Source organism: Hemicordylus capensis, chromosome 3 (genome assembly GCF_027244095.1).
Source record: "Hemicordylus capensis ecotype Gifberg chromosome 3, rHemCap1.1.pri, whole genome shotgun sequence".
Taxonomy (NCBI): Eukaryota; Metazoa; Chordata; class Lepidosauria; order Squamata; family Cordylidae; genus Hemicordylus; species Hemicordylus capensis.
Window position 1 is genome coordinate 351996826 of NC_069659.1, and position 23959 is coordinate 352020784.

General features: G+C 48.1%; 1 protein-coding gene and 1 non-coding gene across 3 annotated transcripts in view; one reads left to right on the forward strand and one right to left on the reverse strand.

The window, feature by feature from the left end:
* Positions 1 to 917: 917 nt before the first annotated feature.
* The window catches only part of LOC128352192 (solute carrier family 12 member 9-like), a 145449-nt gene continuing 122407 nt past the window's right edge, over positions 918 to 23959 (forward strand). The window contains exon 1 of one of the 2 annotated variants that reach the window (XM_053312531.1): positions 918 to 1005. Coding sequence is in view for 1 of the 2 variants with exons in the window: in XM_053312530.1 (XP_053168505.1) it covers positions 1695 to 1893 (199 nt within the window). In the remaining variant the exon portion in view is untranslated. Of the gene's footprint in view, positions 1006 to 1057; positions 1894 to 23959 lie in introns of those variants that run through there. The other variant, XM_053312530.1, reaches the window with a different exon arrangement.
* On the reverse strand, positions 3676 to 3757 carry TRNAL-AAG (transfer RNA leucine (anticodon AAG)). Its single transcript has one exon. It is a non-coding gene; the product is annotated as a tRNA-Leu (tRNA).

The following is a 23959-nucleotide window of genomic DNA, read 5'->3' on the forward strand; positions in this document are numbered from 1 at the left end:
TACTCCTAATTTTAGCAGCTACCAAAGCCAAATTGAAAGGGAACTAGCCTCAGGCCATTCCTATGCTGGGATCCCTATGTAGACTCTAGAGTTAGCTCTCAAAAGTTAACTCTCCATTCAAGCTCGCTCTCTCTCTCTGCATGGAGACTGACCTTTCCCCATCTACTCCCCCTCTGTAGATACCTCAAATGAGCTAAAATCCAGTTACCTCAACAGGGAAGTCAGATAAGGCTCTGCAATGCAAACTCCCTCCCTATCGGAAGAAAGCTAATGCGGACTCAGAGATGTACCCATTAAAATACTGAATAGTTTACTAGGTTCTTCCGACCTCCGTGTTCGGGGCCGAAGTCCAGGGCCTATCTAGCTCAGTATTGTCTTCACAGACTGGCAGCGGCTTCTCCAAGGTTGCAGGCAGGAATCTCTCTCAGCCCTATCTTGGAGAAGCCAGAGAGGGAACTTGGAACCTTCTGCTCTTCCCAGAGCGGCTTCATCCCCTGGGGGGAATATCTTGCAGTGCTCACACATCAAGTCTCCCATTCAGATGCAACCAGGGCAGACCCTGCTTAGCTATGGGGACAAGTCATGCTTGCTACCACAAGACCTGCTCTCCTCTCCAGTTTTGTTTTTCTGTTCAGATTCCTGTGCTGGTAAAAGTTGTGTGGCAGACAGAAATACATCAGGTGAGGTATTCACATTTCTATCCATCTTTTGCACCGTTTACAGGCAGCAGTTAAGGGCCCAAGCATCTTGGCAAAGCAAAAGAAGCCAGGTCAACCTAATCCAAAACACTCTTATTCAGGCGGAAATATCCTGAGTTCAATGGCCCTGTTGAGTAGTGTATTTACCTGAATGCAAGACTAGTCGCCCCCACCCACCAAGATTAGTGACGTCAGAAATTGGGCGGGGGTGGATGGGTCGTCGTCTTAAATTCAGGTCCTCTTCGTTTTGTTTAAATACAGGCATTTAACTCCTATTTTTCAAAGGGCTTCTATGCGGGTCAATACGGTACGTTTACTCCTGCAAAAACGGATCCACCCTGATCGGAACTGCACTTTGAGAACTTGGCGGGCGTCCCACGCACTGGAAAACGCGCTTTGCTGGCCGAGGAAGACACGTTTGCTCGGGCAGTGAGCTCCGCACTGGGCTTACGCGGGTGTAAAAACCTGCTTTGTGGAACGGGGTCCGCTCGTTTCTTGAGAAGCGAATCGGAGCGCGGCGCACGTGGTCGTCGCTGCAAAGCGGCCGGCGGGAGTCCTGGGCGCTCCTACCACCAGCAGAGAGCAAGCCCCGCTCCGTTCAGAAGGGCTTACTTACGAGTCAACAAGCCCAGGCCCGAGCCGCGCAGGGCTGCACGCGGTCCGCTTTCCCCCGAGCAAGCGCGCGCAGGCTTGCCTGAGGCATCCTCGCCAGCCACGTACTTCCGCGCGGGCCCTTACTCGCGAGCAAGCCTTTTTCCCGCCGCCGGCCGTGCCACACTTCCTTCCTCTCCAGTAGTGGCAGCACAGCTGCTCCGGCGGCCGGGGACCGGGGTTGAGCCAGGGCAGGAGGCGGGGATCGGGGCGGGCCGAGGGCGGCGCATCTGGCTGCGTGGTTGCGCCCTGCGGGCGGCGGCGGGCAACTTGCGCGTCTCGTCTTCTACCTAACCGGGGCTGGCTGGCTGGGCTGCCGCCGTCCAGACAGAGGCGACCATCGCCATGCCGAGGAACCGGGGCGCCGGCGTGTCGGAGCGGAGCCCGCTGCTGACCTACCGTCTCTGCAGCAGCATCTCGGTGGAAGGGGAGCCGCCCGGGCCCAGACCGGCGGCAAGAGCCGCCCGCAAGCTCTCCACTTTCCTGGGCGTCGTCGTCCCCACTTTGCTGTCTATGTTCAGCGTGGTGCTTTTCCTGCGCCTCGGTGAGTGGTGCTTTCCCTGCGCTGGGTCCCTAGCGCCCCCCGCCCCTGCTTAATGCGAAAGTAAAAGCTACCGAGGGAGGCTGACACTCCCTTTTTTATCTATTGGGCAAAACAAACACACCCAGGCTTAGCTCCTTGGTGTGTGAGTTTGGCGAAGCCAGCGCACTCTGCACATGCTCGGAGGACAAGTTGGCTCTTCACTGGAAGCTGCAAGTCCCTGCCTGAGCCGCCGCCTCATGCCCCCTCTCCCCACAAGTCATCATCCTTAATCACCATTTCTCCCTCTTCTTTCTCCCTCGCCCCCTATGACACGAAGGCGATAATATGCTCTTGTATAGGTGGCTGAGTTTATGGGAAGGGCTTTAGGGTGGCATCCAGGGGACTGTGTACGTGCGACGTAGCATTAGGTTTGCTATGAGGACATCTGCGCAGGGAGAACCAGTTCCTGGTCTGTAGATGGCTGGCAGTTCACATTAAGTTCTGCCCACGGGCGATCCTTGGCTGACCTGACATTCAGTATCATGAAGCCGCCTGCCGCTTGGAGCACCCTGTCCCATCACCCTTCCGTAATCACGATGCCAGCTTCTCCGGCTTACACACTTCAGGCGGCAGGAGGGTGCGCTCCTATGGTTGAATGTTCCTGAACATGCAGTGCGCACACGCCCACACATCCTTGGTATAGTTTCTCTCTCTAGAAAACTAGCATGCCAAGGGGAAGGATTCTGGCACACTCTTCTACCCGATATGCTTGTTTTCTGTGTGCAAGGAATGTGTGTGTGTGTATGGTGGGGAGGCCTTGGCCCACACCTGTGGTCCGAAGGCAGCCGTGACTTCCTCTTGGCTTCAGGGCACCCTGTAACTAATAAATACTCAGATCACCATAAATCCTTGCAGCACCTCCTAACTCAAGCTGATCTGGCTGGCACACCTGCCCCAGAGCCTCTCATGTGGCCTGGCCACCCCCCACCTCTACGCATTCTGCCACCCTTGATGTCCCAGCTGCACCATTTAGCCTGCCTTGCCAGGGCCTTGAGTTCCACAGGCCCCCGGCCAGCCTTGGCTCGGAGAACAGCTTATGATTTCAAGCTTGGAATGTGGTGTGGCTGTAGGGCTTCAGACCTCCTCTGGCATTTGGTCCCCGTTATATGTGCTAGTCTCCTTCCCAGAAGGAATCCCTCTCACGTCAGATATTCCAGGAGTTTAGCAACCAGTGCCTAGAATCCTTTCTCCAGCAATTGCTCCAGCCATCTTAATCTCTCAGTCAACCTCCATGAAATCTGGAGTCATCCCTGCCCCGAACTGTTGGGGACTCCTGCCTGCCTTCTATTATACAGTCATTCCTTGTCATAGAAACATAGGAAACTGCCATAAACTGAGTCAGACCATTGGTCTATCTAGCTCAGTATTGTCTTCACAGACTGGCAGCGGCTTCTCCAAGGTTGCAGGCAGGAATCTCTCTCATGCTTTGGTAGTTTGTTGGTTCAATAAAAAAAAAATCTTGTCCTATAAAAAAAATCTTGTCCTATCTTGGAGATGCCTCCAGGGAGGGAACTTGGGACCTTCTGCTCTTCCCAGAGCGGCTTTATCCCCTGAGGGGAATATCTTGCAGTGCTCACACATCAAGTCTCCCATTCAGATGCAACCAGGGCAGACCCTGCTTAGCTATGGGGACAAGTCATGCTTGCTACCACAAGACCAACTCTCCTCTCCATAACAACAAGCCTAATTTTAACACGCTGCTTTCTGGTTTTTCATTGACCTTGAGAAGAAAATGCTACTGTTTGGCAGCGGTGGGATTTGAACCCACACCCCTGAAGAGACTGGAGCCTTAATCCAGCGCCTTAGACCGCTTGGCCACGCTACCACCTGTAAACTGGGAGGGTTCCATTCCAGCAAAACCTCGCCATTGTCAAATTCGCAGGTGGCGAGGCATTAAAGTCTATGGGAAATGGGGTTAGGGGGACCGCTGTAGCAAAAAGACTTAAAAGTAAAGGAAAAAATACAAAACAATTTGCTAAAAATCCCATCATGTTGCCAAGAGTCACCAAGAAGAATGAGCAAATCAGACCTCTGGAAATTTTTTAACCCACCCAAAGTCACTAAAAGGGATTTTAAATTGGAAAAAGACAGCAACGGTCACCAGGAGAAATGAGCAAATCGGAACCCACACCCCATCACTTGAAAAAACCTCGCCAACTGCAGATACTCGGGTCACGGTGGGCAAGACCTGTCACAATTGTCCATTCGCATATACTAAAAAACGTGGTAGCTGAGGGATAATTGTACACTTATACATTCTGTCCCTTGCCCTAATCTTCTGTAGCAAGCTTGAAGTTCCTGCAGGCAACTTGGCAGGGTTTTTTTAAAAAATAAACTTCCTGGTTGGTTGATATGGCAAAAATGACTTTTATCGGGTGGGATGGGCTTCTTCTTGTGTGTGTTTTGTATTTTTAAAAACATCTTGTCCCAAGAGAATAGTTTTTTGGTTTTTTTTTAATTATAGACTAGAAACTTTGGATTTGTTTGCAAGCCTCCTGTATTATCCCTCATTCCTGTATATTCGTAGTATTGTCACGGGTCTGATTTACACATGTTTGCTCAAACAACTTGGCACCCTTTCCAAGTAACTGAGGGTGAATACAGACAACTGTTTACCAAATGGCACTTAACCACTGCGAGGCTTTGCTGCAAGTTTGGGGCGTAACAGATACTCTGATGAAAAAAGAGAATTTTTTTTTTTTATCATGGACATAAATCAGGCAAGGTTTCAATATGTAGGGAAAAACCCAACTTGTGTGTGAAGTGCTTGGAGAGGAGAGCTGGTCTTGTGGTAGCAAGCATGACTCGTCCCCTTAGCTAAGCAGGGTCCACCCTGGTTGCATATGAATGGGAGACTAGAAGTGTAAGCACTGTAAGATATTCCCCTCAGCAGGGGATGGAGGAACAGCAGAAGGTTCCAAGTTCCCTCCCTGGCAGCATCTCCAAGATAGGGCCGAGAGAGATTCCTGCCTGCAACCTTGGAGAAGCTGCTGCCAGTCTGTGAAGACAATACTGAGCTAGATAGACCCGTGGTCTGACTCAGTATATGGCAGCTTCCTATGTTCCTCTCTGAAATATCACTTGGTAAACCAGGTGCCCTTGGTCAACCAGTTGCTTATGTTCCTAACACAGGGCGCGACATACCCAAGGAGCTCTGGCACCTAAAAGTTAATTGTGGCGCCTAGACTAGGCTATTCCAAGGGAATTTAATAACCATTTTATTTGTCCCAAGCAGTCTGTTCTAAGTATCTTGCTTGTAAAGGGGATAAAGAAAAGCCCTGGACCCTCTGCCTCCACAGTGTCCATCACTAAGTCAAGGATGATTCCAAGTTCCCTCCGTGGCACCTCCTGATAGGGCAGAGAGAGGCTCCTGCCTGCAATCTTGGAGAAGCCACTGCCAGTCTCTGTAATTTTTTTCATCTGCGTGTGAAATGGGTTTTGTTTGGAGTGGCAGTATCAAGGCAGTGTGTGTGCACAGAGTGGGGCCTTCCTGATTCAATCTGAGCGGGATCTAAAATAAACTGAGCAGACATCCAAAAAACATGTGCGTGCACACACACACGCTTTAGAGGGAACACTGCTGCCGGCCTGTGTAGACAGTACTGAGCTAGATGGACCAAGGGCCTGACTCGTAGGAATTCCCAGATCTTGTTGACTACAACTCCCAGCATCCCCAGCCAAAGGCCATTGCAGCTGGGGATGCTGGGAGTTGTAGTGAACAACATCTGGGAATCCCTGTTAGAGGGGAAACTGCCTATGCTCCTATGCTTTTTGCACCTGTCTGCAATTGATATGATCAGAAATCAGGTGGATAGAGATGAACATTTATCAAGAGGCAGCTTACCTCTGCGAACTACTTGGTAAGCCAGCCGTCTTGATTGCTGGCTGAGTGCTTGGAAGAATCTCACCATTCCCTTGAATTTGTGAGCCCTATTATGTTGTACATAGTGCCAGGTGTCTGTGCATACGTTTGTGCAAATGCCTGTGTGTGCGCATTCATTTTAAAAGTGAACCGTGGTCCACTTTTAAATGCAGGTACAGAAAGGAAGTGTACTGCTGTATGTGTGTTGAGGATCATGTCTGGATAGCTGTGAGTGTGTGTGTATACACGGTTGTTTGTGCATTTAACATAATGTGTGAATAGATACCGTAATGTGTGAATCAGGCACAGAAGATTTTCCTTGCTGCTTGGCAGGCCAAGACAGTGGCCTGGCCCATCACCGCAGCAAAATTTATTTATTTATTTAATCGTATTTTTATACCACCTGATATAGACTTCTCTAGGTGGTGTACAAATGGCCACAGTTTCCCCGAAATTGTGAGGGAACTTTACTGTTGCTAGTTGTCTGCTTGAGTGAAAGCAGGCCCTGAGCTTTGATGATCAAGCACAAGGTTCATTCTCTGAGAATCAGGAAGGGGCGTGTTTGAAATTGCTCTGACAGCTGGGAAAATGGAGTGTTGCCTGGCAGTAATAAAGGCTCAGTCCCTTAGGGCCTTGGGCCAGCCAGGGGTCTCTGCAATTGTTGGGTTTTCTGCGTCTTGACTGATGTCTTACTGGTGTTGTAATAGAGTATTGGCTGCAACAGTGTTCGTTAAGGCTGTGTGAAAGGCAGAGCGGTTGTTTGCACCCTCTGGACTGGAACTAAAATGAGGTGGTCCAGTTAAGGGACCATCTCATAAGAGCAGTTCTTCTGGATTAGAACAAAGACCTGTCTAGTCCAGCTCAGGAACACAGGGAGCTGCTATAAACTGAGCCCAGACGTTGGTCCATCTAGCCCAGTACTGCGTGCTCTGACAGGCAGCAGCTCTCCAAGCTCTCAAGCAGAGAAGAGAAGACGGAAGAGGATTCTGCAAATACCGGAAGGGCTGAGACACAGAGGCCGTATTCCTTGCTGCCTCACAAAGCAGGACTAAATGTTGTATATTTAAGTTACAGGAGGATAGATTTTGGCTGGACAGCAGGAGAAGTTCTTTAAAGGGAAGAGCTGTTTGGCAATGGAGCCGGTTGCGGAGCGAGGGGTGGTGGGCTCTCCCTCGTGGGCAGTCTTCCAGCAGAGGCAGGGTAGCCATCTGTTGGGGATGCTATAGAGCACCAGATGCTGTTGGACTACAGCTCCCATGATCCCCGGCCGCAGTGGCTGATGACCAGCAGGTGCCTGTAGGACAGGGTTCCCAGCCTGGGATTCACTGATGCTGATGGACTACAACCCCCATCACCCCCAGCCACAGATGCCTTTGGCCGTTGTGGCTAGGGATGATGGGAGTTGTAGTTGGGAACCCCTAGATCTCTGTTTCCTGTCTTTTAGCAGGCGCTTGGAATAGATGGCCTATAACACCGCCTAGGGATATCACCGCCTAGAGAGATACATATCAGGCGGTATAATAAACAAACAAACAGGGGCAGGGCAGACTGGACCCTCCAGATGTTGTTGAAGTACAACTCCCATCATCTCCAGCCACAATGAAGTGCAGCTGGGGATGATGGGAGTTGTAGTGCATCAGCATCTGGAGGGCCGCAGTTTGCCCAGCCCTGACCGATAATATCCCTCTCCAACTCTGTGGTTCTGGAAAGTGACACCAAGTTCCCGCCTGACGCACGCTGCAGCGAAACACGCCATTGTTTCGCTACGGTGCCCCAATCGAAAAAAGGAACACGCTGACTCTGAGAGGCCGTTTTGTTTCCAGCAGGGAGGGAGTGGCTGGCTCCGAAGTCTTCTCTTTCAGGAGCTGAGCAGCATGTGCCTAGGAAGCTGCCTTATTCGGAGTCGGAGCTTTAGTATTGTCTGCACTGACTGGCAGTGTTGTGTTGTCTCAGTACTCTCTACACTGACTGGCAGCAGCTCTGCAGGGTCCCAGCGAGGAGTCTCTCCCAGCTCTGCCACCTGAGCCCTGTAGCTGCAAACTGAATCTGGGGCCTTTTGCATGTCAGGCGGTTGCTTACTCCCTGACCTGCAGCCCTAACGGTGGAAGAGGTGAATTCCAGATGGGTTGCCGTGTTGCAGCAAACAACAAAGGGCCCTGTGGCACCTTGAAGACAAACTGTTTCATTGTGGCTCCAGCTTTCCTGGAACAAAACCCACTTCTTGTATGCGTAGAAATGGAGGCCTGTGTGCGTTTCAGAATATGTTCTTACATATAGGTCTATAAAACCATGCATGGTGTGGAGAATTTGGAGAGAGAGAAATTCTTTCCCCTCTCACACAACACTAGAACCAGGGGTCACTCCATGAAATTGATTGCCAGGAGGTCTAGGACCAACAAACGGAAGTACTTTTTCACACAACGCTTGATCCACTTGTGGAACTCTCTGCCACAGGATGTGGTGACGGCCAACAACCTGGATGGCTTTAAGAGGGGTTTGGAAAACTTCATGGAGGAGAGGTCCAGCAATGGCTACTAGTCGGAGGGCTGTGGGCCACCTCCAGTCTCAAAAGGCAGGATGGCTCTGAGAACCAGTTGCAGGGGAGTAATGGTAGGAGAGAAGGCACATCCTCAACTCCTGCCTGTGCCTTCCAGCAGCATCCGGTGGGCCACTGTGAGAAACAGGATGCTGGACTAGATGGGCCTTGTTGGGCCTGATCCAGCAGGGCTCTTCTTATGTTCTTATTTCAAGTTCAAAGCAACTGCTGGAGGATCTTAGGGCTGCCATATACTGAGTCAGACCATTGGTCCATCTAGCTCAGTATTGTCTACACAGACTAGCAGTAGCTTCTTCAAGGTTGCAGGCAGGAGTCTCTCTCAGCTCAGTCTTGGAGCTGCAAGGGAGGGAACCTGGGACCTTCTGCATGCAAGCAGTCAGGTGCTCTGCTGCTGAGCTGTGGCTCAGATTCCCTGAGAGGACTACTCACATGTCGATCTCCCATTTAAATGCAAACAGGGTGGACCCTGCTCAGCCAAGGGGACAATTCATGCTTGCTACCCCAAAACACAGCGTAGCTGCAGTGACTGTGTCTATTCTGGTCTGGACACCAGTGCTCTGACTGCCACCTCTTCTGCCCAGAGGTGGCTGGGCCCCAGCTATCCATGTCCATATAGCTTCAAGGCTTGGCATAGACAGTATGTTGTATGTGGGGCTGCCCTTGAAGATTTCCTGAGAAGTACAGCAGGTTCAGAAGGTAGTGGCGAGGCTGCTGGATGTCGCAGGCTATCGGGGTGGATCTTTCATGAAGTGAGGTGAGGCGGTTGCCTCGGTCAGCAGGTCATTGGGCAGCAAGGTGCCCTGCACTGCTGCCCTCGGAGCTGCTCTTCCAGACCTGTCTGACCCTGGCAAGCTTTGCCAGGTTTTGGCATACACTCCCTGCTGAAATAAGAGCCTCCCCATCTTGTGGCAACTTTTAAAAAGTCTCTAAAGGCATGTTTATTCACCCAAGCTTTTAAACTAGAATTGTGGTTTTAAATGGTTTTAATGTTTTAATTTGTTGTTTGAACATAGAAACATAGGAAGCTGCCATATACTGAGCCAGACCATTGGTCTATCTAGCTCAGTATTGCCTTCACAGACTGGCAGTGGCTTCTCCAAGGTTGCAGGCAGGAATCTCTCTCAGCCATATCTTGGAGATGCTGCCAGGGAGGGAACCTGGAACCTAGATGCTCTTCCCAGATTGGCAGCTCCATCCCCTGCTGAGGGGAATATCTTGCAGTGTTCACAATTCTAGTCTCCCATTCATATGCAACCAGGGTGGACCCTGCTTAGCTAAGGGGACAAGTCATGCTTGCTACCACAAGACCAGCTCTTCTCTCTGAGAGGCAAACCACCTAGAGACGTAAGATTGGGGCAGTGTACAATTATGATCAATATATATATAAAGTAATAAGTAAAACAACAAATAAATAAATCTCTCGGGCCACCCCTGTGGGCTACACACAGTTATCTTGTCCATGTTGAAATTGAAACAGCTTTGTTGGCTACCTGTGTGTTCACAAATGCAAGCTAAGGTCCTGGTGCATAGTTGCCCCATATGGCTTGAAACTGGGGTCCCTCACGGACTGCCTGTCCCCGTGTGAACTTGGCTGCACTCTTCTGGAGAGCACCCCCCCCCTTTCCCAGTTCCCTTCCCTCCACCCCCATGGAGACCCAGTGAGTGGGGATTTGGGAATGAGCCTCCCTTATGCTGCAATGCCCTCCCTCCCTCTGTATGACTGGCATACCCACATTCACGTCTTTACAGTGCCAGTTAAAGGCATTTTTATTCACCCAGACTCTTAATTCAGTCTCTTAAGGTGTTTTATTGCTGCGGTTTTATTAGCTTTGTATTAGGGTTTTATCTGGTTTCTTTGTCTTCTGCTCCTTTGGTGCTCTGGTTTTAATTGTGGTGTGTTTTGTTATATGTTTTACTTGGGGTCCAGGGCAGAATTATGGTTAGGGTATTGGCCTAGGGCGGAGTTCCCAACCTGTGGCACTCCAGATGTTGCCAAACTCCAACTCCCATCATTCCCAGCTGTGGGATGATGGGAGTTGTAGTTCAACAATGCCTGGAGGGCCAAGTTTGCCCACCCCTGCATTGGGACTAGAATCAATCGAGCTAGATTTAGGCTAGGCCTTAGGAGGGATTTCAGAACGGTAAGAACTGTTTGGCAGCGGAACAGCCTGCCTTATGTGGTGGAGGGCTCTGGAGGTTCCCAAACAGAGATTGCTCAGCCCCCTTGCCAGGGATGTGGTAACATTTTCCTGCACTGAGGAGGGGGATGGACTAGAGGACCTCTGGGGTCCCTTCCAACTGGATTCTGTTACCTTCAGCCCATCACTGTCTTTTGGCCTAAATTAGAGATGGCCAACTTGAGACTCTCCAGCAGTTGGACTACAGCTCCCATCGTCCCCAGCTCTACAATTGTGACGTGGGACAGTGGGAGTTGTAGCTGTGTAGTAGTTGAATAGTCCTAAGGAGTCCACCCCGGTGGAGTGATTTCACAGGGTGGCTCTGAGGATGAAATGGGAGATACACAAAGCACTGCCCTGAGCTCCTCGGTAAGGAGGGCAGCCTATAAATGCACTTAATAACACACAGTAATGATAATGGTGATGGTGATTTTATTATTATTAGTTCATATTTTTGTAAGCTGCCTCAGGCATTTTATGGTGATTATATTTTTTATATTTTCATTTTTATACTTAAGACGCCACCTAATGGCGCAGCAGGGAAGTAACTTGCCTAGGGAGCAAAAGGTGGCTGGTTCAAATCCCTGTTGGTATGTTTCTCAGACTATGGGAAACACCTATATCGGGCAGCAGCGATACAGGAAGGTGCTGAAAAGGGGGGTTGGCCGTGGGAAACCCCTCCTGTATTCTACCAGAGAAAACCACATGGCTCTGTGGGCGCCAGGAGTCAACACTGACAGACGACACACTTTACTTTACCTCCTCCACAATCTCCACCACCAAGACTTTTGTCAAGAGTCCCTTGTCTGTCTCCTAGAGCCAAAGATGATGGCTTGAGCCGTAAGCACAGCCGTGGATGCTTTCCTTTGGAATTCAAGAGACTGGGGGAGTCTGCGATGGGTGCGGCTCAGTCTGTTACAAGTTTTGCATAGAAGCATTCAGTTAGGGCAGGCCTGCTCAACTTAGGCCCCCCAGCTGTTTTTGGATTACAACTCCCATAATCCCCAGCCACAGTGGCCAATAGCCAGGGATTATGGGAATTGTAGGCCAACATCTGCAGGAGGGCCAAAGTTGAGCAGCCCTGAGTTAGGGTATATTTCTTTGCTACAATGAAGTACTTACATTGGAGAACCATATTGCCACTTTGCCCGAGATGGGAAGATGACCTGGCGAGGGGGTGAGAAAGAGGTTTCCGTTGTCCTTTGTATATCATTTTTCAACAGAAGAATTCTCAAAGTACTTTGATTAAGTGCCATCAAGTTGGTGTCGACTCTTAGCGACCACATAGATAGATTCTCTCCAGGATGATCCGTCTTCAACTTGGCCTTTCAGGTCTCTCAGTGGTGCATTCATTGCTGTCCTAATCAGGTCCATCCACCTTGCTTCTGGTCGTCCTCTTCTTCTCTTTCCTTCAACTTTTCCCACCATTATGTGGACTTCTCAAGGGAGCTGGGTCTTCTCATCATGTGTCTGAAGTATGAGCCTGGTAATTTGTGCCATGAGTGAAATTTCTGGATTGATTTGTTCTATGATCTGGATTGATTTGTTCTATGAAAGTACTTTACATAGCAAAAATATAAATAAGAAAATGGTTCCTTGTCCCCAAAGGGCTGACGTTCTGAAAAGAAGCACAGATGGTGGACACCAAAAGCAATCACTGGAAGGATGCAATGCCGGGACTGAGTTTATACCACCCGGTCTGCCCCCAAACTTATGTTTCTGGTCGTTTTACAATAAATCTAGGGATGGTTGCTCTCCCCCTCTACATGTAAGAGACTTACTGCTTCCAAAGGTGTCTCCTTTTATTCCCGGTTAGCTGTGTTTTGTGTGTTGCTGCTTACTAGGAAAGGGGTCACACCTCCCTAAGGTTTACAGGGACTGATCCTCCTTCTTTTTCACCTAGAATTCTGCTCAACCCAGGGACATCTATTTGTTTGTTTGTTTGTTAATGCAACAACCAAAACTTAAGTCTCTGGTGAGTTTACAACAATGCCACAGCTATTAATTCGACTCATCCAGACTTTTATGTAGACTTATAGAATCCACCATTGCTTTTTAAATTGGTTTAATGTTTTAATTTTGTGTTCATCTGTGTTGTTCTGTTGTAGACAACCCAGAGACATGAGTTTTGGATGGTACATGAATGTGCTAGATAGCTAGCTAGCTAAATAAATAAATAAATAAATAAATAAGGTAAAGTTCAAACCAAAGTACAGTCGTCCCTCGCCAACCACGAGGTTTCAGTTCCTGGAAAATCTCACAGTTGGTGAATTCGCGGTAGACGAGCCATTGAAACCAATGGCAAACAGGAAATTAGGGGGATCACGGTCGTGGAAAGACTGAAAATAAGATTAAAAATAGATAGAATGTCTCCTCTGGGGAAATGACCCCCCGCCCCGGTGCCGGGAAATGACCCCCTGACAGTGTTCCCTCTAAGAGGGATTCCCAGATGTTGTTGACTACGACTCCCAGCATCCCCAACTGCAATAGCCTTGAGGATTATGGGAGTTGTAGTCAACAATATCTGGGAATCCCTGTTAGAGATCCCTAGAGCACCTTTCTTATGAGGCAAGGCTAGAACACCTGGGGCTTTTTAGATTGGAAAAAAGACGACTGCGGGGAGACATGATAGAGGTCTATAAAATCACGCATGGTGTGGAGAAAGTGGAGAGAGAGAGATTCTTCTTCGTCTCCCATAACACTAGAACCAGGGGTCATCCCATGAAATTGATTGCCAGGAAATCTAGGACCAACAAACAGAAGTACCTTTTCACACAACACATAATCCACTTGTGGAATTCTCTGCCACGAGATGTGGTGACAGCCAACAACCTGGATGGCTTTAAGAGGGGTTTGGATGACTTCATGGAGGAGAGGTCTATTGACGGCTACTAGTTGGAGGGCTAAAGGCCACCTCCAGCCTCCAAGGCAGGATGCCTCTGAGTCCCAGTTGCAGAGGAGTAACAGCAGGAGAGAGGGCATGCCCTCCACTCCTGGCTGTAGGCTTCCAGTGGCATCTGGTGGGCCACTGTGAGAAACAGGATGCTGGACTAGATGGGCCTCCTTGGGCCTGATCCCGCAGGGCTGTTCTTATGTTCTTATGTTATGCTCTTAGAGGGAACACTGACCCCCAGGAACCCCCCCCCTCCGGCCAAATTTTAAAAAAACTCTCCAAACTGCGGATACTTGGGTCTTGGTTGGTGATTGCAGTCACAATTTCCCAGTCATGTATACTCAAATCCGGGATTGGAAAAACAGTGATTGGCGAGGGACGACTGTACAAAGTACTGGACACACCTTCGTAAGAAAAGCACACCTGTAATATAAGCTGCTTTTTTACGTCCGTTGTTTGACATTCAGGCTCCTCACCCTGGTTTTGATGGGTCTGGGCAGGCAGGCTGTCAGCATGTGGCTTGGCTTGCTCACTTTTACTCCTAATGTCTCTGGTGAATTCTAATGGTATCATGGAAGAGCCGTGGGGCAGAAATTTCAGACTAGAGGACTTTCTGATTGGTCCCTCCCTATAATTTTCTGAGCACACCCAGTTGTGTCGTTTTGGTTTCGACTGCATTTGGTATGTGGGAAGAGGCAGGCGACTTCCTTTTTTTTAAATGGCCACAGAATGGATGCTTACGAGCATCTCCTGATTCTGCTTCTCCAATTCTACTTCTCTATCTTCAGCTACTGTAATCTTCAAGTGGCTTGTTATCTCCAATGTTTTGCCTGGCCTGCATGGGAGGAGGGCTGGTCTTACAGCAGCAAGCATGAATTGTCCCCTTTGCTAAGCAGGGTCTGCCTTGATTTGCATTTGGATGGGTGACTGCCTGTGAGCACTGGACGATAATCCCCTGACGGTATGGGGCCAAAGTTTAGTGGAAGAGCAGAAGGTCCCCATTTCAATTCCTGGCAGCTTCTCTGAGTAGGGCTGGGAAAGACTCCTGTATGAAACCTTGGAGACCTGCTGCCAGTTAGTGTAGGCAATACTGAGCTAGACAGACCAAGGGTCTGACTCGTGCCTGGGTCCGTAGGAGGGCCTTCTCCGTGGCTGCCTGTCTTCTTTGGAACAGTCCCCCCCCCCATTCATTCATCCCCCTCCCTAGCTGCTTTTAAGGCCCTTCTTAAGACCCACTTGTTTTGCCAGGCATTTGCCTATTATTTATTACTATTTTTATTCTTGTTTACACATTCAGACAGGTGTTATTGACTGGTTCATTTTATCCAGACATCGAGTCCTTCCCAAGGACCTGGGATGGCTGGATTTTATTATCAATGTTGTTGCTGTTCTTATTATAGATATCGTCGCAGAATACAGGCTGTTCCCAGTAATGTTGCTTTTTGTAATTGGCTGATGGTGATTTCTGTGGCCCCTATGGTGTTGAGGTGCTCTTCAAGGTCTTTTGGAACTGCACCCAGGGCTCCAATTACCACTGGGATTATTTGGGTCTTTTTCTGCCACAGCCTTTCAATTTCAATTTGTAGATCTTTGTATTTTGTTGTTTTATCTATTTCTTTTTCTTCTATCCTGCTATCCCCTGGTATTGCTATGTCGATTATTTTAACTTGTTTTTCTTTCTTCTCGACTACAGTTATATCTGGTGTATTGTGTGGCAGATGTTTGTCTGTTTGTAGTCGGAAGTCCCATAATATTTTTGCATCTTCATTTCCTACAACTTTTTCAGTTTTATGGTCCCACCAACTTTTGGCTACAGGTAGCTTGTATTTTTTGCAGATGTTCCAGTGTATCATCCCTTTTCCCTTGTCATGCCTTTGTTTGTAGTCAGTCTGTGCGATCTTTTTATAACAGCTGATCAGGTGGTCCACTGTTTCATCTGCTTCTTTACAAAGGCGGCACTTGCTGTTTGTTGTTGGTTTTTCTACTTTTGCTCTTATTGCATTTGTTCTTAGTGCCTGTACTTGTGCAGCCAATATTAAACCCTCTGTTTCTTTCTTCAAGTTGCCATTCTTAAGCCACTGCCAGGTCTTGGTGATGTTTGATTTTCCAGTTATATTGTGCAAATATTGACCATCAGTGGCTTATTTTTTCCTTTTTCTGCTCAGTTCTTTACTTGTTCTTTCTTGTAGGACTGCTTTGTTTCATTGGTGTTGAATAGTTTCTCATTATTGAACCTTTTAAGTGCATCTTCTTCACTGTCCTTTTTATATTCTTCAAGGCCTCTTTTCTCCTCCTCTACTGTTTGATGGACTTGCAGCATTCCTCTTCCACCTGAGCTGCGAGGGAGATATAGCCTATCTACATCACTGCGGGGGTGCAGAGCATGATTGATGGTCATTATTTTCCTGGTCTTACGATCTAGCATCTCTAGCTCTGCCTGGGTCCAGTCTGCAGTGTATCTAATAATAGGTATAGCCCAGGTGTTTATGGCTTGTATGGTGTTCCCGCCATTGAGTTAGGACTTGAGGATTTTTCTAACTCTCCTGATGTATTCACTTCCAATTTTTATTTTAACTTCAGTGTGTGTGATGTTACCAGCCTGGAGTATGCCCAAGTATTTGTAATGTTCTTTCTCTTCCATGTTCTTGATCTTGCTTCCATTGGGCAGTTCTATTCCTTCTGTTTTTGTTATTTTTCCTCTGTTCATTATTAATGCAGCACACTTGTCTAGTCCAAACTCCACTGCTATATCGCTACTGAATATATACGGTCAGTGTTTAGCAGTGATTCGATTTCTGGTTGGGACTTTCCATACAACTTCAAATCGTCCATGTACAGCAGATGGTTGATTTTACTGGATGTTTTAGATGTTTGGTATCCGAGGCCTGTTTTGTTTAGTATTTGTGAAAGTGGGGTCATGGTGATTACAAACAACAGAGGGGATAGTGAGTCCCCTTGGAAAATATCTCTTCTAATGCTCACCTGTCCAGGTGTCTCGCCATTGATTGTTAACTGTGTACTCCACATGCTCCTCCTCCTCCTCATTATTTTAATGTATTGGTATTGGTATTGGTATTGGTATTGGTATTGTTGTTGTTCACCACCTAGAGTCTTTGGAGGATACGATATATAAGAAAAATTTAATAAATAAAATAGCTGTGAAGATGGTAAGTGTGTGGGAAATGGCTTGGGAAATCTCGGAAACGGAACTAGTCCGATGGCTATAGTCCTCCTTCAGCCTTGGATGCAAGATGCTTCTCAATACCAGTTGCAGGGGAGCAACAGCAGGAGAGAGGGCATGCCCTCGGCTCCTGCCTGCCTGTGGGCTTCTCAGAGGCATCTGGTGGGCCACTGTAGGAACCAGGATGCTGGGCCTTATCCAGCAAAGCTGTTCCTGTGTTCTAAATAGGGAGGAATGAGGTAGCTAGTGACTGTTAAGTCACTCGATCGCTTGTTGAGGTCACCTGGAGAGGTCCATCTCCAGTTACCACCAGTATGTCTGATGGCGACTTGGAACCGGGCCCTTTCTGTAGATGCTCCTGGTCTATGGAATGCATTCCCGGCAGATATCTGCAGTTTAGGCTTGCTGTCAGCCTTTAAGAGAGCCCTAAAAACCTATTTGATTGGCCTGGCCTTCCAAGGCTTGTAAAGTGGTATTGTTTTTTTTAAAGTATTTTAATTGGTTTTAAATGGTTTTAATTGTTTTTGAATTGTTTTTATATTGTTTTTAGCACTGTGTTTTTTTATGTCTTTTTAAAAGTTGTTAAGAGCCTCTGGATGGGGCGGTTTATAAATGTAATAAAAATAATAATAATTAATAATTTCACTGCCCCCCGCCCCCCGTGTAACTCCTCATCCTTGCCCCTCTCTAGCTCTCTTCAGAAGAAGCAAACTCGGACAAACACGTGCAGCTTGAAGAGGTTGGGAGATTCGGCTGTTCTCTGAGCAGTGTTTTGTCTACCCGTGGCCTAACTTTTACCCCGGCTTTTGTGATGGCCAGGGTTTTTGTGGGGCGGCCTGTGTGTTGGCCATGCTGGATTCGAATGATGGGCACCTTCTTGCTGGTGCCGTACGCAGGCGACTGCTTGCAGAGTGGCTGTCCCTGTGCAGTGCTGCATGCTTCTGGGGTGTGTGTGGAGCTCCTTTATGGGAAGCCGAGCCCCACATTGTCCCTGCGATGGCTAGATTGGTGCATGGTGGGAAGGGTGTGCAGGGAGCGATGGGAGGGGTAGTCTCTCAAAGCACATTCCCCATAGAGATTTGGGGAAAAGCTCTCAGAGGAACTACAGCACCATTTACTTCCCATGCACACCTCTGGCTGTGTGCTGCCCCAGCGGTTGCAGGGGCAGTGTGGGACCGATTTCCCATAAGGCAGCCCTCCATGGCCTGGAAATGTGAAGTACTGCACGGAGACAGCGGTGGCCTATGACTCCGTGCCTGTTTGTGGCATGCTTTGCCTGTTGTCCTGAAAGGGACCCTGGCCTCCAGGTGGCCTTATAAGGTTTAAAATATGCTAAAATGTTAATTCAAGGAATGCATTACAAACAGTTGTGGAAGAAGAGAATGACAGCCCACAGCAATAAAAACTTAACCAGATTTCTGTTATTTTAAGAAGCCTGGCAGAAGGGGATAATCATCTCCTATATTTAGAATGGTCTGATTGCGTGAGCTAGGCTTCTAGTATTTCGCCATCTCTGTGATCTAACCAGTGGCACTCCCTGTCACTGGATGTAGTATGTATGTATGTATGTATTTTTAGTTATATCCCGCTCTTCCTCTGAGGAGCTCAGAGTGGTGTACATGATTATTTTTTTATCCTCACAACAACCCTGTGAGGTAGGTTAGGCTGAGAGATACATGACTGGCCCAGAGTCACCCAGTGAGTTTCATGGTTGAATGGGGATTCGAACTGGGGTCTTCCCAGTCCTAGTCCAACGCTCTAACCCCTATGCCATGTCGTAGTATCAGCTAATAAGGTACAGCACAAATATCGGGGCCGTGTATCCTAATGCTCAGCGTACGCTCAATGCGTTACATAAGAACAGCCCTGCTGGATCAGGCTCAAGGCCTGTCTAGTCCAATTAGCTGCTGGAGGCCAGGCGTGGGCAGCTCTTGCAGACCTTCTCAAATATTTTGATTGGAAAAACAGGATGCAGGGTTGGTTTAACTGTTAGCCTTAACCGCTGCTCTTATCTTATGACCCAGGCATGGGGCTAGTCTGTGTCCCTAGATCCCCCTGTCCGCAGGAAGATGTTGCCAGTGCTTCGTTCTAACAGAGGGCAGAGTCCAGCCAGTTTCTAGTGAGAAAGGAATTGGCAGTTCGCTGCACTGGACTCATGTGCTTAGGGCAGGGAAGGCCAAACAGTTGACTTATTATTACCAAATTTGATTTGTTTTGGGCTCTGGAGACAAGGAAGCTCTTGATGCCGTGTTTTCAACCCACGCGCCTCTCCCCTCCCAGAGATCGTCTTGCTTAAATCCATTCTCCCTGCTCGTCAGCCTGCCGTGGGCATTTCCAATGACCCCTCAAAGTAGCCATGAATCAGGCTGGATGGTCCCTGTTGCAAAATCTATGGGTTTTACCCATGTTCTAATTCTTCATTTTGAGGCTGCCATTGCACTTTAGAGAATGCCCCTGGTGAAAGAGAGCGAAGTTCCTTTTTTGGGGAGGTATAGTGTTGGTCAGGAGGTTGGAGGAGAGAATGGACTAGGCTGGATTTCTCCTCCCCAAGAAAATATGTGTATCCTAAAGCATAGTCAGTTTCACGTGTGTTCCCCAAAATGGGGCAAGTGAAATATGCAAAGCTAATTGCCTGCTTTTAAACTCTTGGGTAATGAGGAGGCTACATGACTTTAAAACCAAAAACCACCCATTAAACTGAAATGTGGGGAGATGATAGTCCTATTCTGATATTTATGTTGTACATGTATGCAGTTGTCTGTACACATGTCCATGTATTTGTGTGAATGATGGTACATGCATTGGTTAGAACATAAGAACAGCCCTGCTGGATCAGGCCCAAGAATGCCCATCTAGTCCAGCATCCTGTTTCACACAGTGGCCCACCAGATGCTGCTGGAAGCCACAGGCAGGAGTTGAGGGCATGCCCTCTCTCCTGCTGTTACTCCCCTGCAACTGGTACTCAGAGGCATCCTGCCTTTGAGGCTGGAGGTGGCCTATAGTCCTCCAACTAGTAGCCGTTGATAGACCTGTCCTCCATGAATCTGTCTAAGCCCCTTTTAAAGCCATCCAAACTGGTGGCCATCACCACATCCCATGGCAAGAAATTCCATAGATTAATTATGTGCTGTGTGAAAAAGTACTTCCTCTTGTCCATCCTAAATTTCCCAACCTTCAGTTTCATGGGGTGACCCCTGGTTCTAGTGTTGTGAGAGAGGGAGAAAAATTTCTTTCTCTTCACCCTCTCTATTCCATACATAATTTTATATACCTTGATCATGTCTCCCCTTAAGTCGCCTCTTTTCCAAGCTAAAGAGCCGTAGCCTAGCCTCATAAGGAAGGTACTTCAGGCCCATGATCATCTTGGTTGCCCTCTTCTGCACCTTTTCCAGTTCTACAATATCCTTCTTAAGATACAGTGACCAAAGCTGTACACAGTACTCCAGATGTGGCTGCACCATAGATTTGTATAAGGGCATTATCATATTAGCATTTTTATTTTCAATCCCTTTCCTAATGATCCCTAGCATGGAATTGGCATTTTTCACAGTTGCCGCACATTGAGTCGACACTTTCAACGAGCTGTCCACCATGACCCCAAGATCCCTCTCCTGGTCAGTCACCGACAGCTCAGGTCCCATCAGTGTATATGTGAAGTTGGGGTTTTTTTGCCCCAATATATATCACTTTACACTTGCTTACATTGAACCACATTTGCCATTTTGTCACCCAGTCACCCAGTTTGGAGAGATCTTTTTGGAGCTCCTGACAATTTGTTTTGGATTTCACTACCCAGAAGAGTTAGGTGTCAGGTGCATATTTGGCCACCTTGCTGCTTACTCCAACTCCTAGATTATTTATGAACAGGTTGAAGAGCACTAGTCCCAGTACAGATCCCTGGGGAACCCTACCTCTTACTTCCCTGCATTGTGAAAACTCTCCATTTATCCCTACCCTCTGTTTCCTGTCCTTCAACCAGTTTCCACACATGACCCTATCTCCTTATTCTATGACTGCTAAGTTTACTCAAGAGCCTTTGGTGGGGAACTTTATCAAAAGCTTTTTGGAAGTCCCAAGTATACTATGTCAACTGGATCACATTTATCCACACGCCTGTTGACACTCTCAAAGAGCTCCAAAAAGTTAGTGAGGCAAGACTTGCCCTTGCAGAAGCCATGCTGCTCCCATGTTGGAGTAGGACAGTGTGCAATCTAACTCAGCCTCTGCCTGCTTCCTTCTGCACTGCTGGGTTGATGATGACCCCCCCCTCTTCATAATCAGCCGAGTGGCACATGAGGGAGGAAGCAAAGGAGGGCACCAAAGTACATGGTGGCGGATGCTGTCACTGCAGAGGTGGCGGCGGCAGAGGCGAGTGAATTTGTGTGCGCGCGCATGTGAAACTGAGTGGTAGTGTGCGCAAGATCAGGGAAAGCATTTGGCACCCTGTCTCAGGCACACACGGTCATCTTCGGCTGCCACAGGAGAGTCGCTGCAGCTGTGAAGGAGGAAGTTGTGAGTGCGAATCTCTCCTGGACCATGAAGTCATGAATGACTTTGGACAAGTCACTGTTCCTTAGCCTCAGCTCCATTCCACACACTCCACTCCCCTGGCAGTGGCTTATCTTCCCTTGGACAAGGAGGAACAAATGTTCCTGGGCTGCCAAGGTCTGGAGACTCACCCGCCCCGCAGGGCACCCTCTTGTCCCTTCCTGCACCCTGCTGGTGAACAAAGCACTGGCTTGGAGCGGGCGTGTATTCCCCCTTCCATGCCCCCTCTGTGTGTATGGGATGCATGCCAGCATAGGGAGTTTTTGCCAGTACTGGAAAGGGGGGGGGGGGAGTACCAGGCTGGCGCTTTGTTCGCCGGCTGGGGGCAGGTGTGGAGCTGTTTTACCCCCCTGACCAGGGCTGTGGGCAGCTGTGGTTGTTGGCAGCCTGATCCTGGGCCCCCAGAAAGCCTCCTATGCCCCTGCCCCCCTGAAATGGGGATAAAAACCCTGAGTTACCTTACAGAATAATTGGGAGTAATGTATGTGAAATGTCTTCCAGACTAAAGCGTGATGCCTGTGCAAAGCAGTACCATTTATTGTGATGGTTTAGCGAAGGATTCTTCTCCACATGGACTTGGGGTGGTATTTTGTAGCTGCCCATGATTAAAAGCTACGGAGTTGGTCTAGTGGTGCATCAGAACGAAGGGGCAGCGTCCCTCTACAGTAGAACAGGTTGTCAGCAAGTCGAGGGTATGATTTCGGAATGCTCCCTCGGAGTGAAACACAATTCCCTCCCGGTGAGTCTTAAACCAAAGCCTTAGAATATCAGGGAGGAAGGTTCCAGTCCTCCTTGTTTCCTGTGGTGCTAGTTTGTTGTTGTTTTTTGCTTGCAGGGAACCTTTCAGGTAGGGGAGCATTCAAAGATGGTACTATCCACCCCCCCCCCAAAAAAACACATGCAGTCTGAATTGGTACAATCCACCCTACGCCTTCATGCAAATGCATAGGAAGATCATGCCTAAAGTCATTGACTCCTAACCTGGGTTCCTTCAGGTGTTCTTGAACTACAACTCCCACCATCCCAAGCTACAATTTATTGTGTCTGGGGATGCTGGGAATTGTAGTTTAGCAACATCTGGAGGAACCCAGGTTAGGAACCACACTGCCTTAAGTTGATGTTTGCCTTGCAATGATCAGTTGGTCACAGTTTGGAAGAGCCCTAATGTGGCGTGGGGAATTTATTCCACTTGGTGACCGCAGGGAACAAAGCAAGGTGCAATCTGTATTCTGTAATAGGGCTGTCCAAGACATTTCCACTGTTAACATCCTTTGATATTAGAAGCAGAAATTCCAGTTGGAAGCCTCTTGTGCTTCCCACTAATTAGCATGGGCATCCATTGGGAAGTTCACTTGTGCAAGCTGTGTAGAAATGAATGAGAGCTGCATCAGAGCATACTAGTGCTCTTGTGCAGCTTTTGTTCTTTTATCAGTCCTTATGCAGGAGAACTTCCCAGTGGATCCATGCCCCTGGGCCAGAACTGTTCATTTTCCACCCTGCCACCCCTGACAATCTGCTGCTGGAGGCCAGCACGGCACCACTTTGCCCATTGGGCGACCTTTGTTACTAGGAGTCAATCTCTCTCTGTCTGAAAAAGAAAACAAACCAAAGAGAAAAGAAAAAGCTCAGAGTGGAAACTCCCCCTCCATTGTTTTCTGGGAAACCGTTTTGCAAAATGCTGACCTCTTCCTCCTTTCACTTTAATGTAAAAGCTGAGGTTTCTGGAAATCCCATGCTGTGGGGAGTGAGTAATTTCCCCTGACACAGCATCAGTGGCTGTGGAGCCATTTGGAGTTCCTCCTTTGACTGCTGGCTTACCCAGCAGTGTTGCTGGTTGATGCTTTGACCTCACGTTTTTGGGTTTATGCAGAATTCTTACCACTTCTGTGGGCTTCTGGAGAGATTGCATTTGAAAAAAAACTGATACAGTGTAATGTGCAAAACTGGGGTTCTCAAATGTGGGCCCCCAGGCGGTGTTGTACTACAACAACTCCCATCATCCCCGGTCATGGTGGATGATGGGCATTGTAGTCCAATGACATTTGGGGACCCAAATTAAAAAACCCTTGGTTGAAAATGTCAGCCTGTGAACTAGGAAATCCTTGCTTTAAATCTTGCTCTGTAGCTTACCATGGAGTTTTATAAAAGAAATGACCAATTCCACAAGCCAGTTAAAGCAAATTGCTAGGGATTAAACTAACTTGGTTGAGCAACGGGTGGGCGACGGGGATACACCCTCACCCTCACTCCATCTCTCCCCGTCTCCACAGCCAAATCCCATCATAATCCACAAGGTTAAATGTTCAAGCTCTTGGAGGAAATTAGGTCATCTCCAAATTGTCCACCCTCAGAATGACCAATAAATAACCTTTTAGATGCTTGTTATTCGTTTGTTATTTCTGCCATCCTTCCTGGCCTACCTTACAGGGCTGTTTGTTATCATCCCCACATTGTGGATGAGGGATGGAGGCAGAAGAAGCCTTGCAGGTTTGTGACGGAGGTGACCTTTGAGGGAGCGATTTTCCAGGTTAGCTTATTCCCGAAAATCTTTGTATGAGGATACCAGAATTCTTAAGGGACTTTTCATACCGTATTCACGTGAATCCAAGATTAGGTTTTCCCCCAAGTTCTTTGATGTTAGAAATTGGGGGGTCATCTTAAATTTAGGGACTTTTCCTTTTGGGTAAATGGCACAACCTATATTTACCTCACATTTTTTAAGGGGGTCATCTTAAATTCAGGGTTGTCTTCTATTCCAGGCTTTTAATTAATATTGTTTTAATGGTTTTAATGCTGTTTTAAAATACTG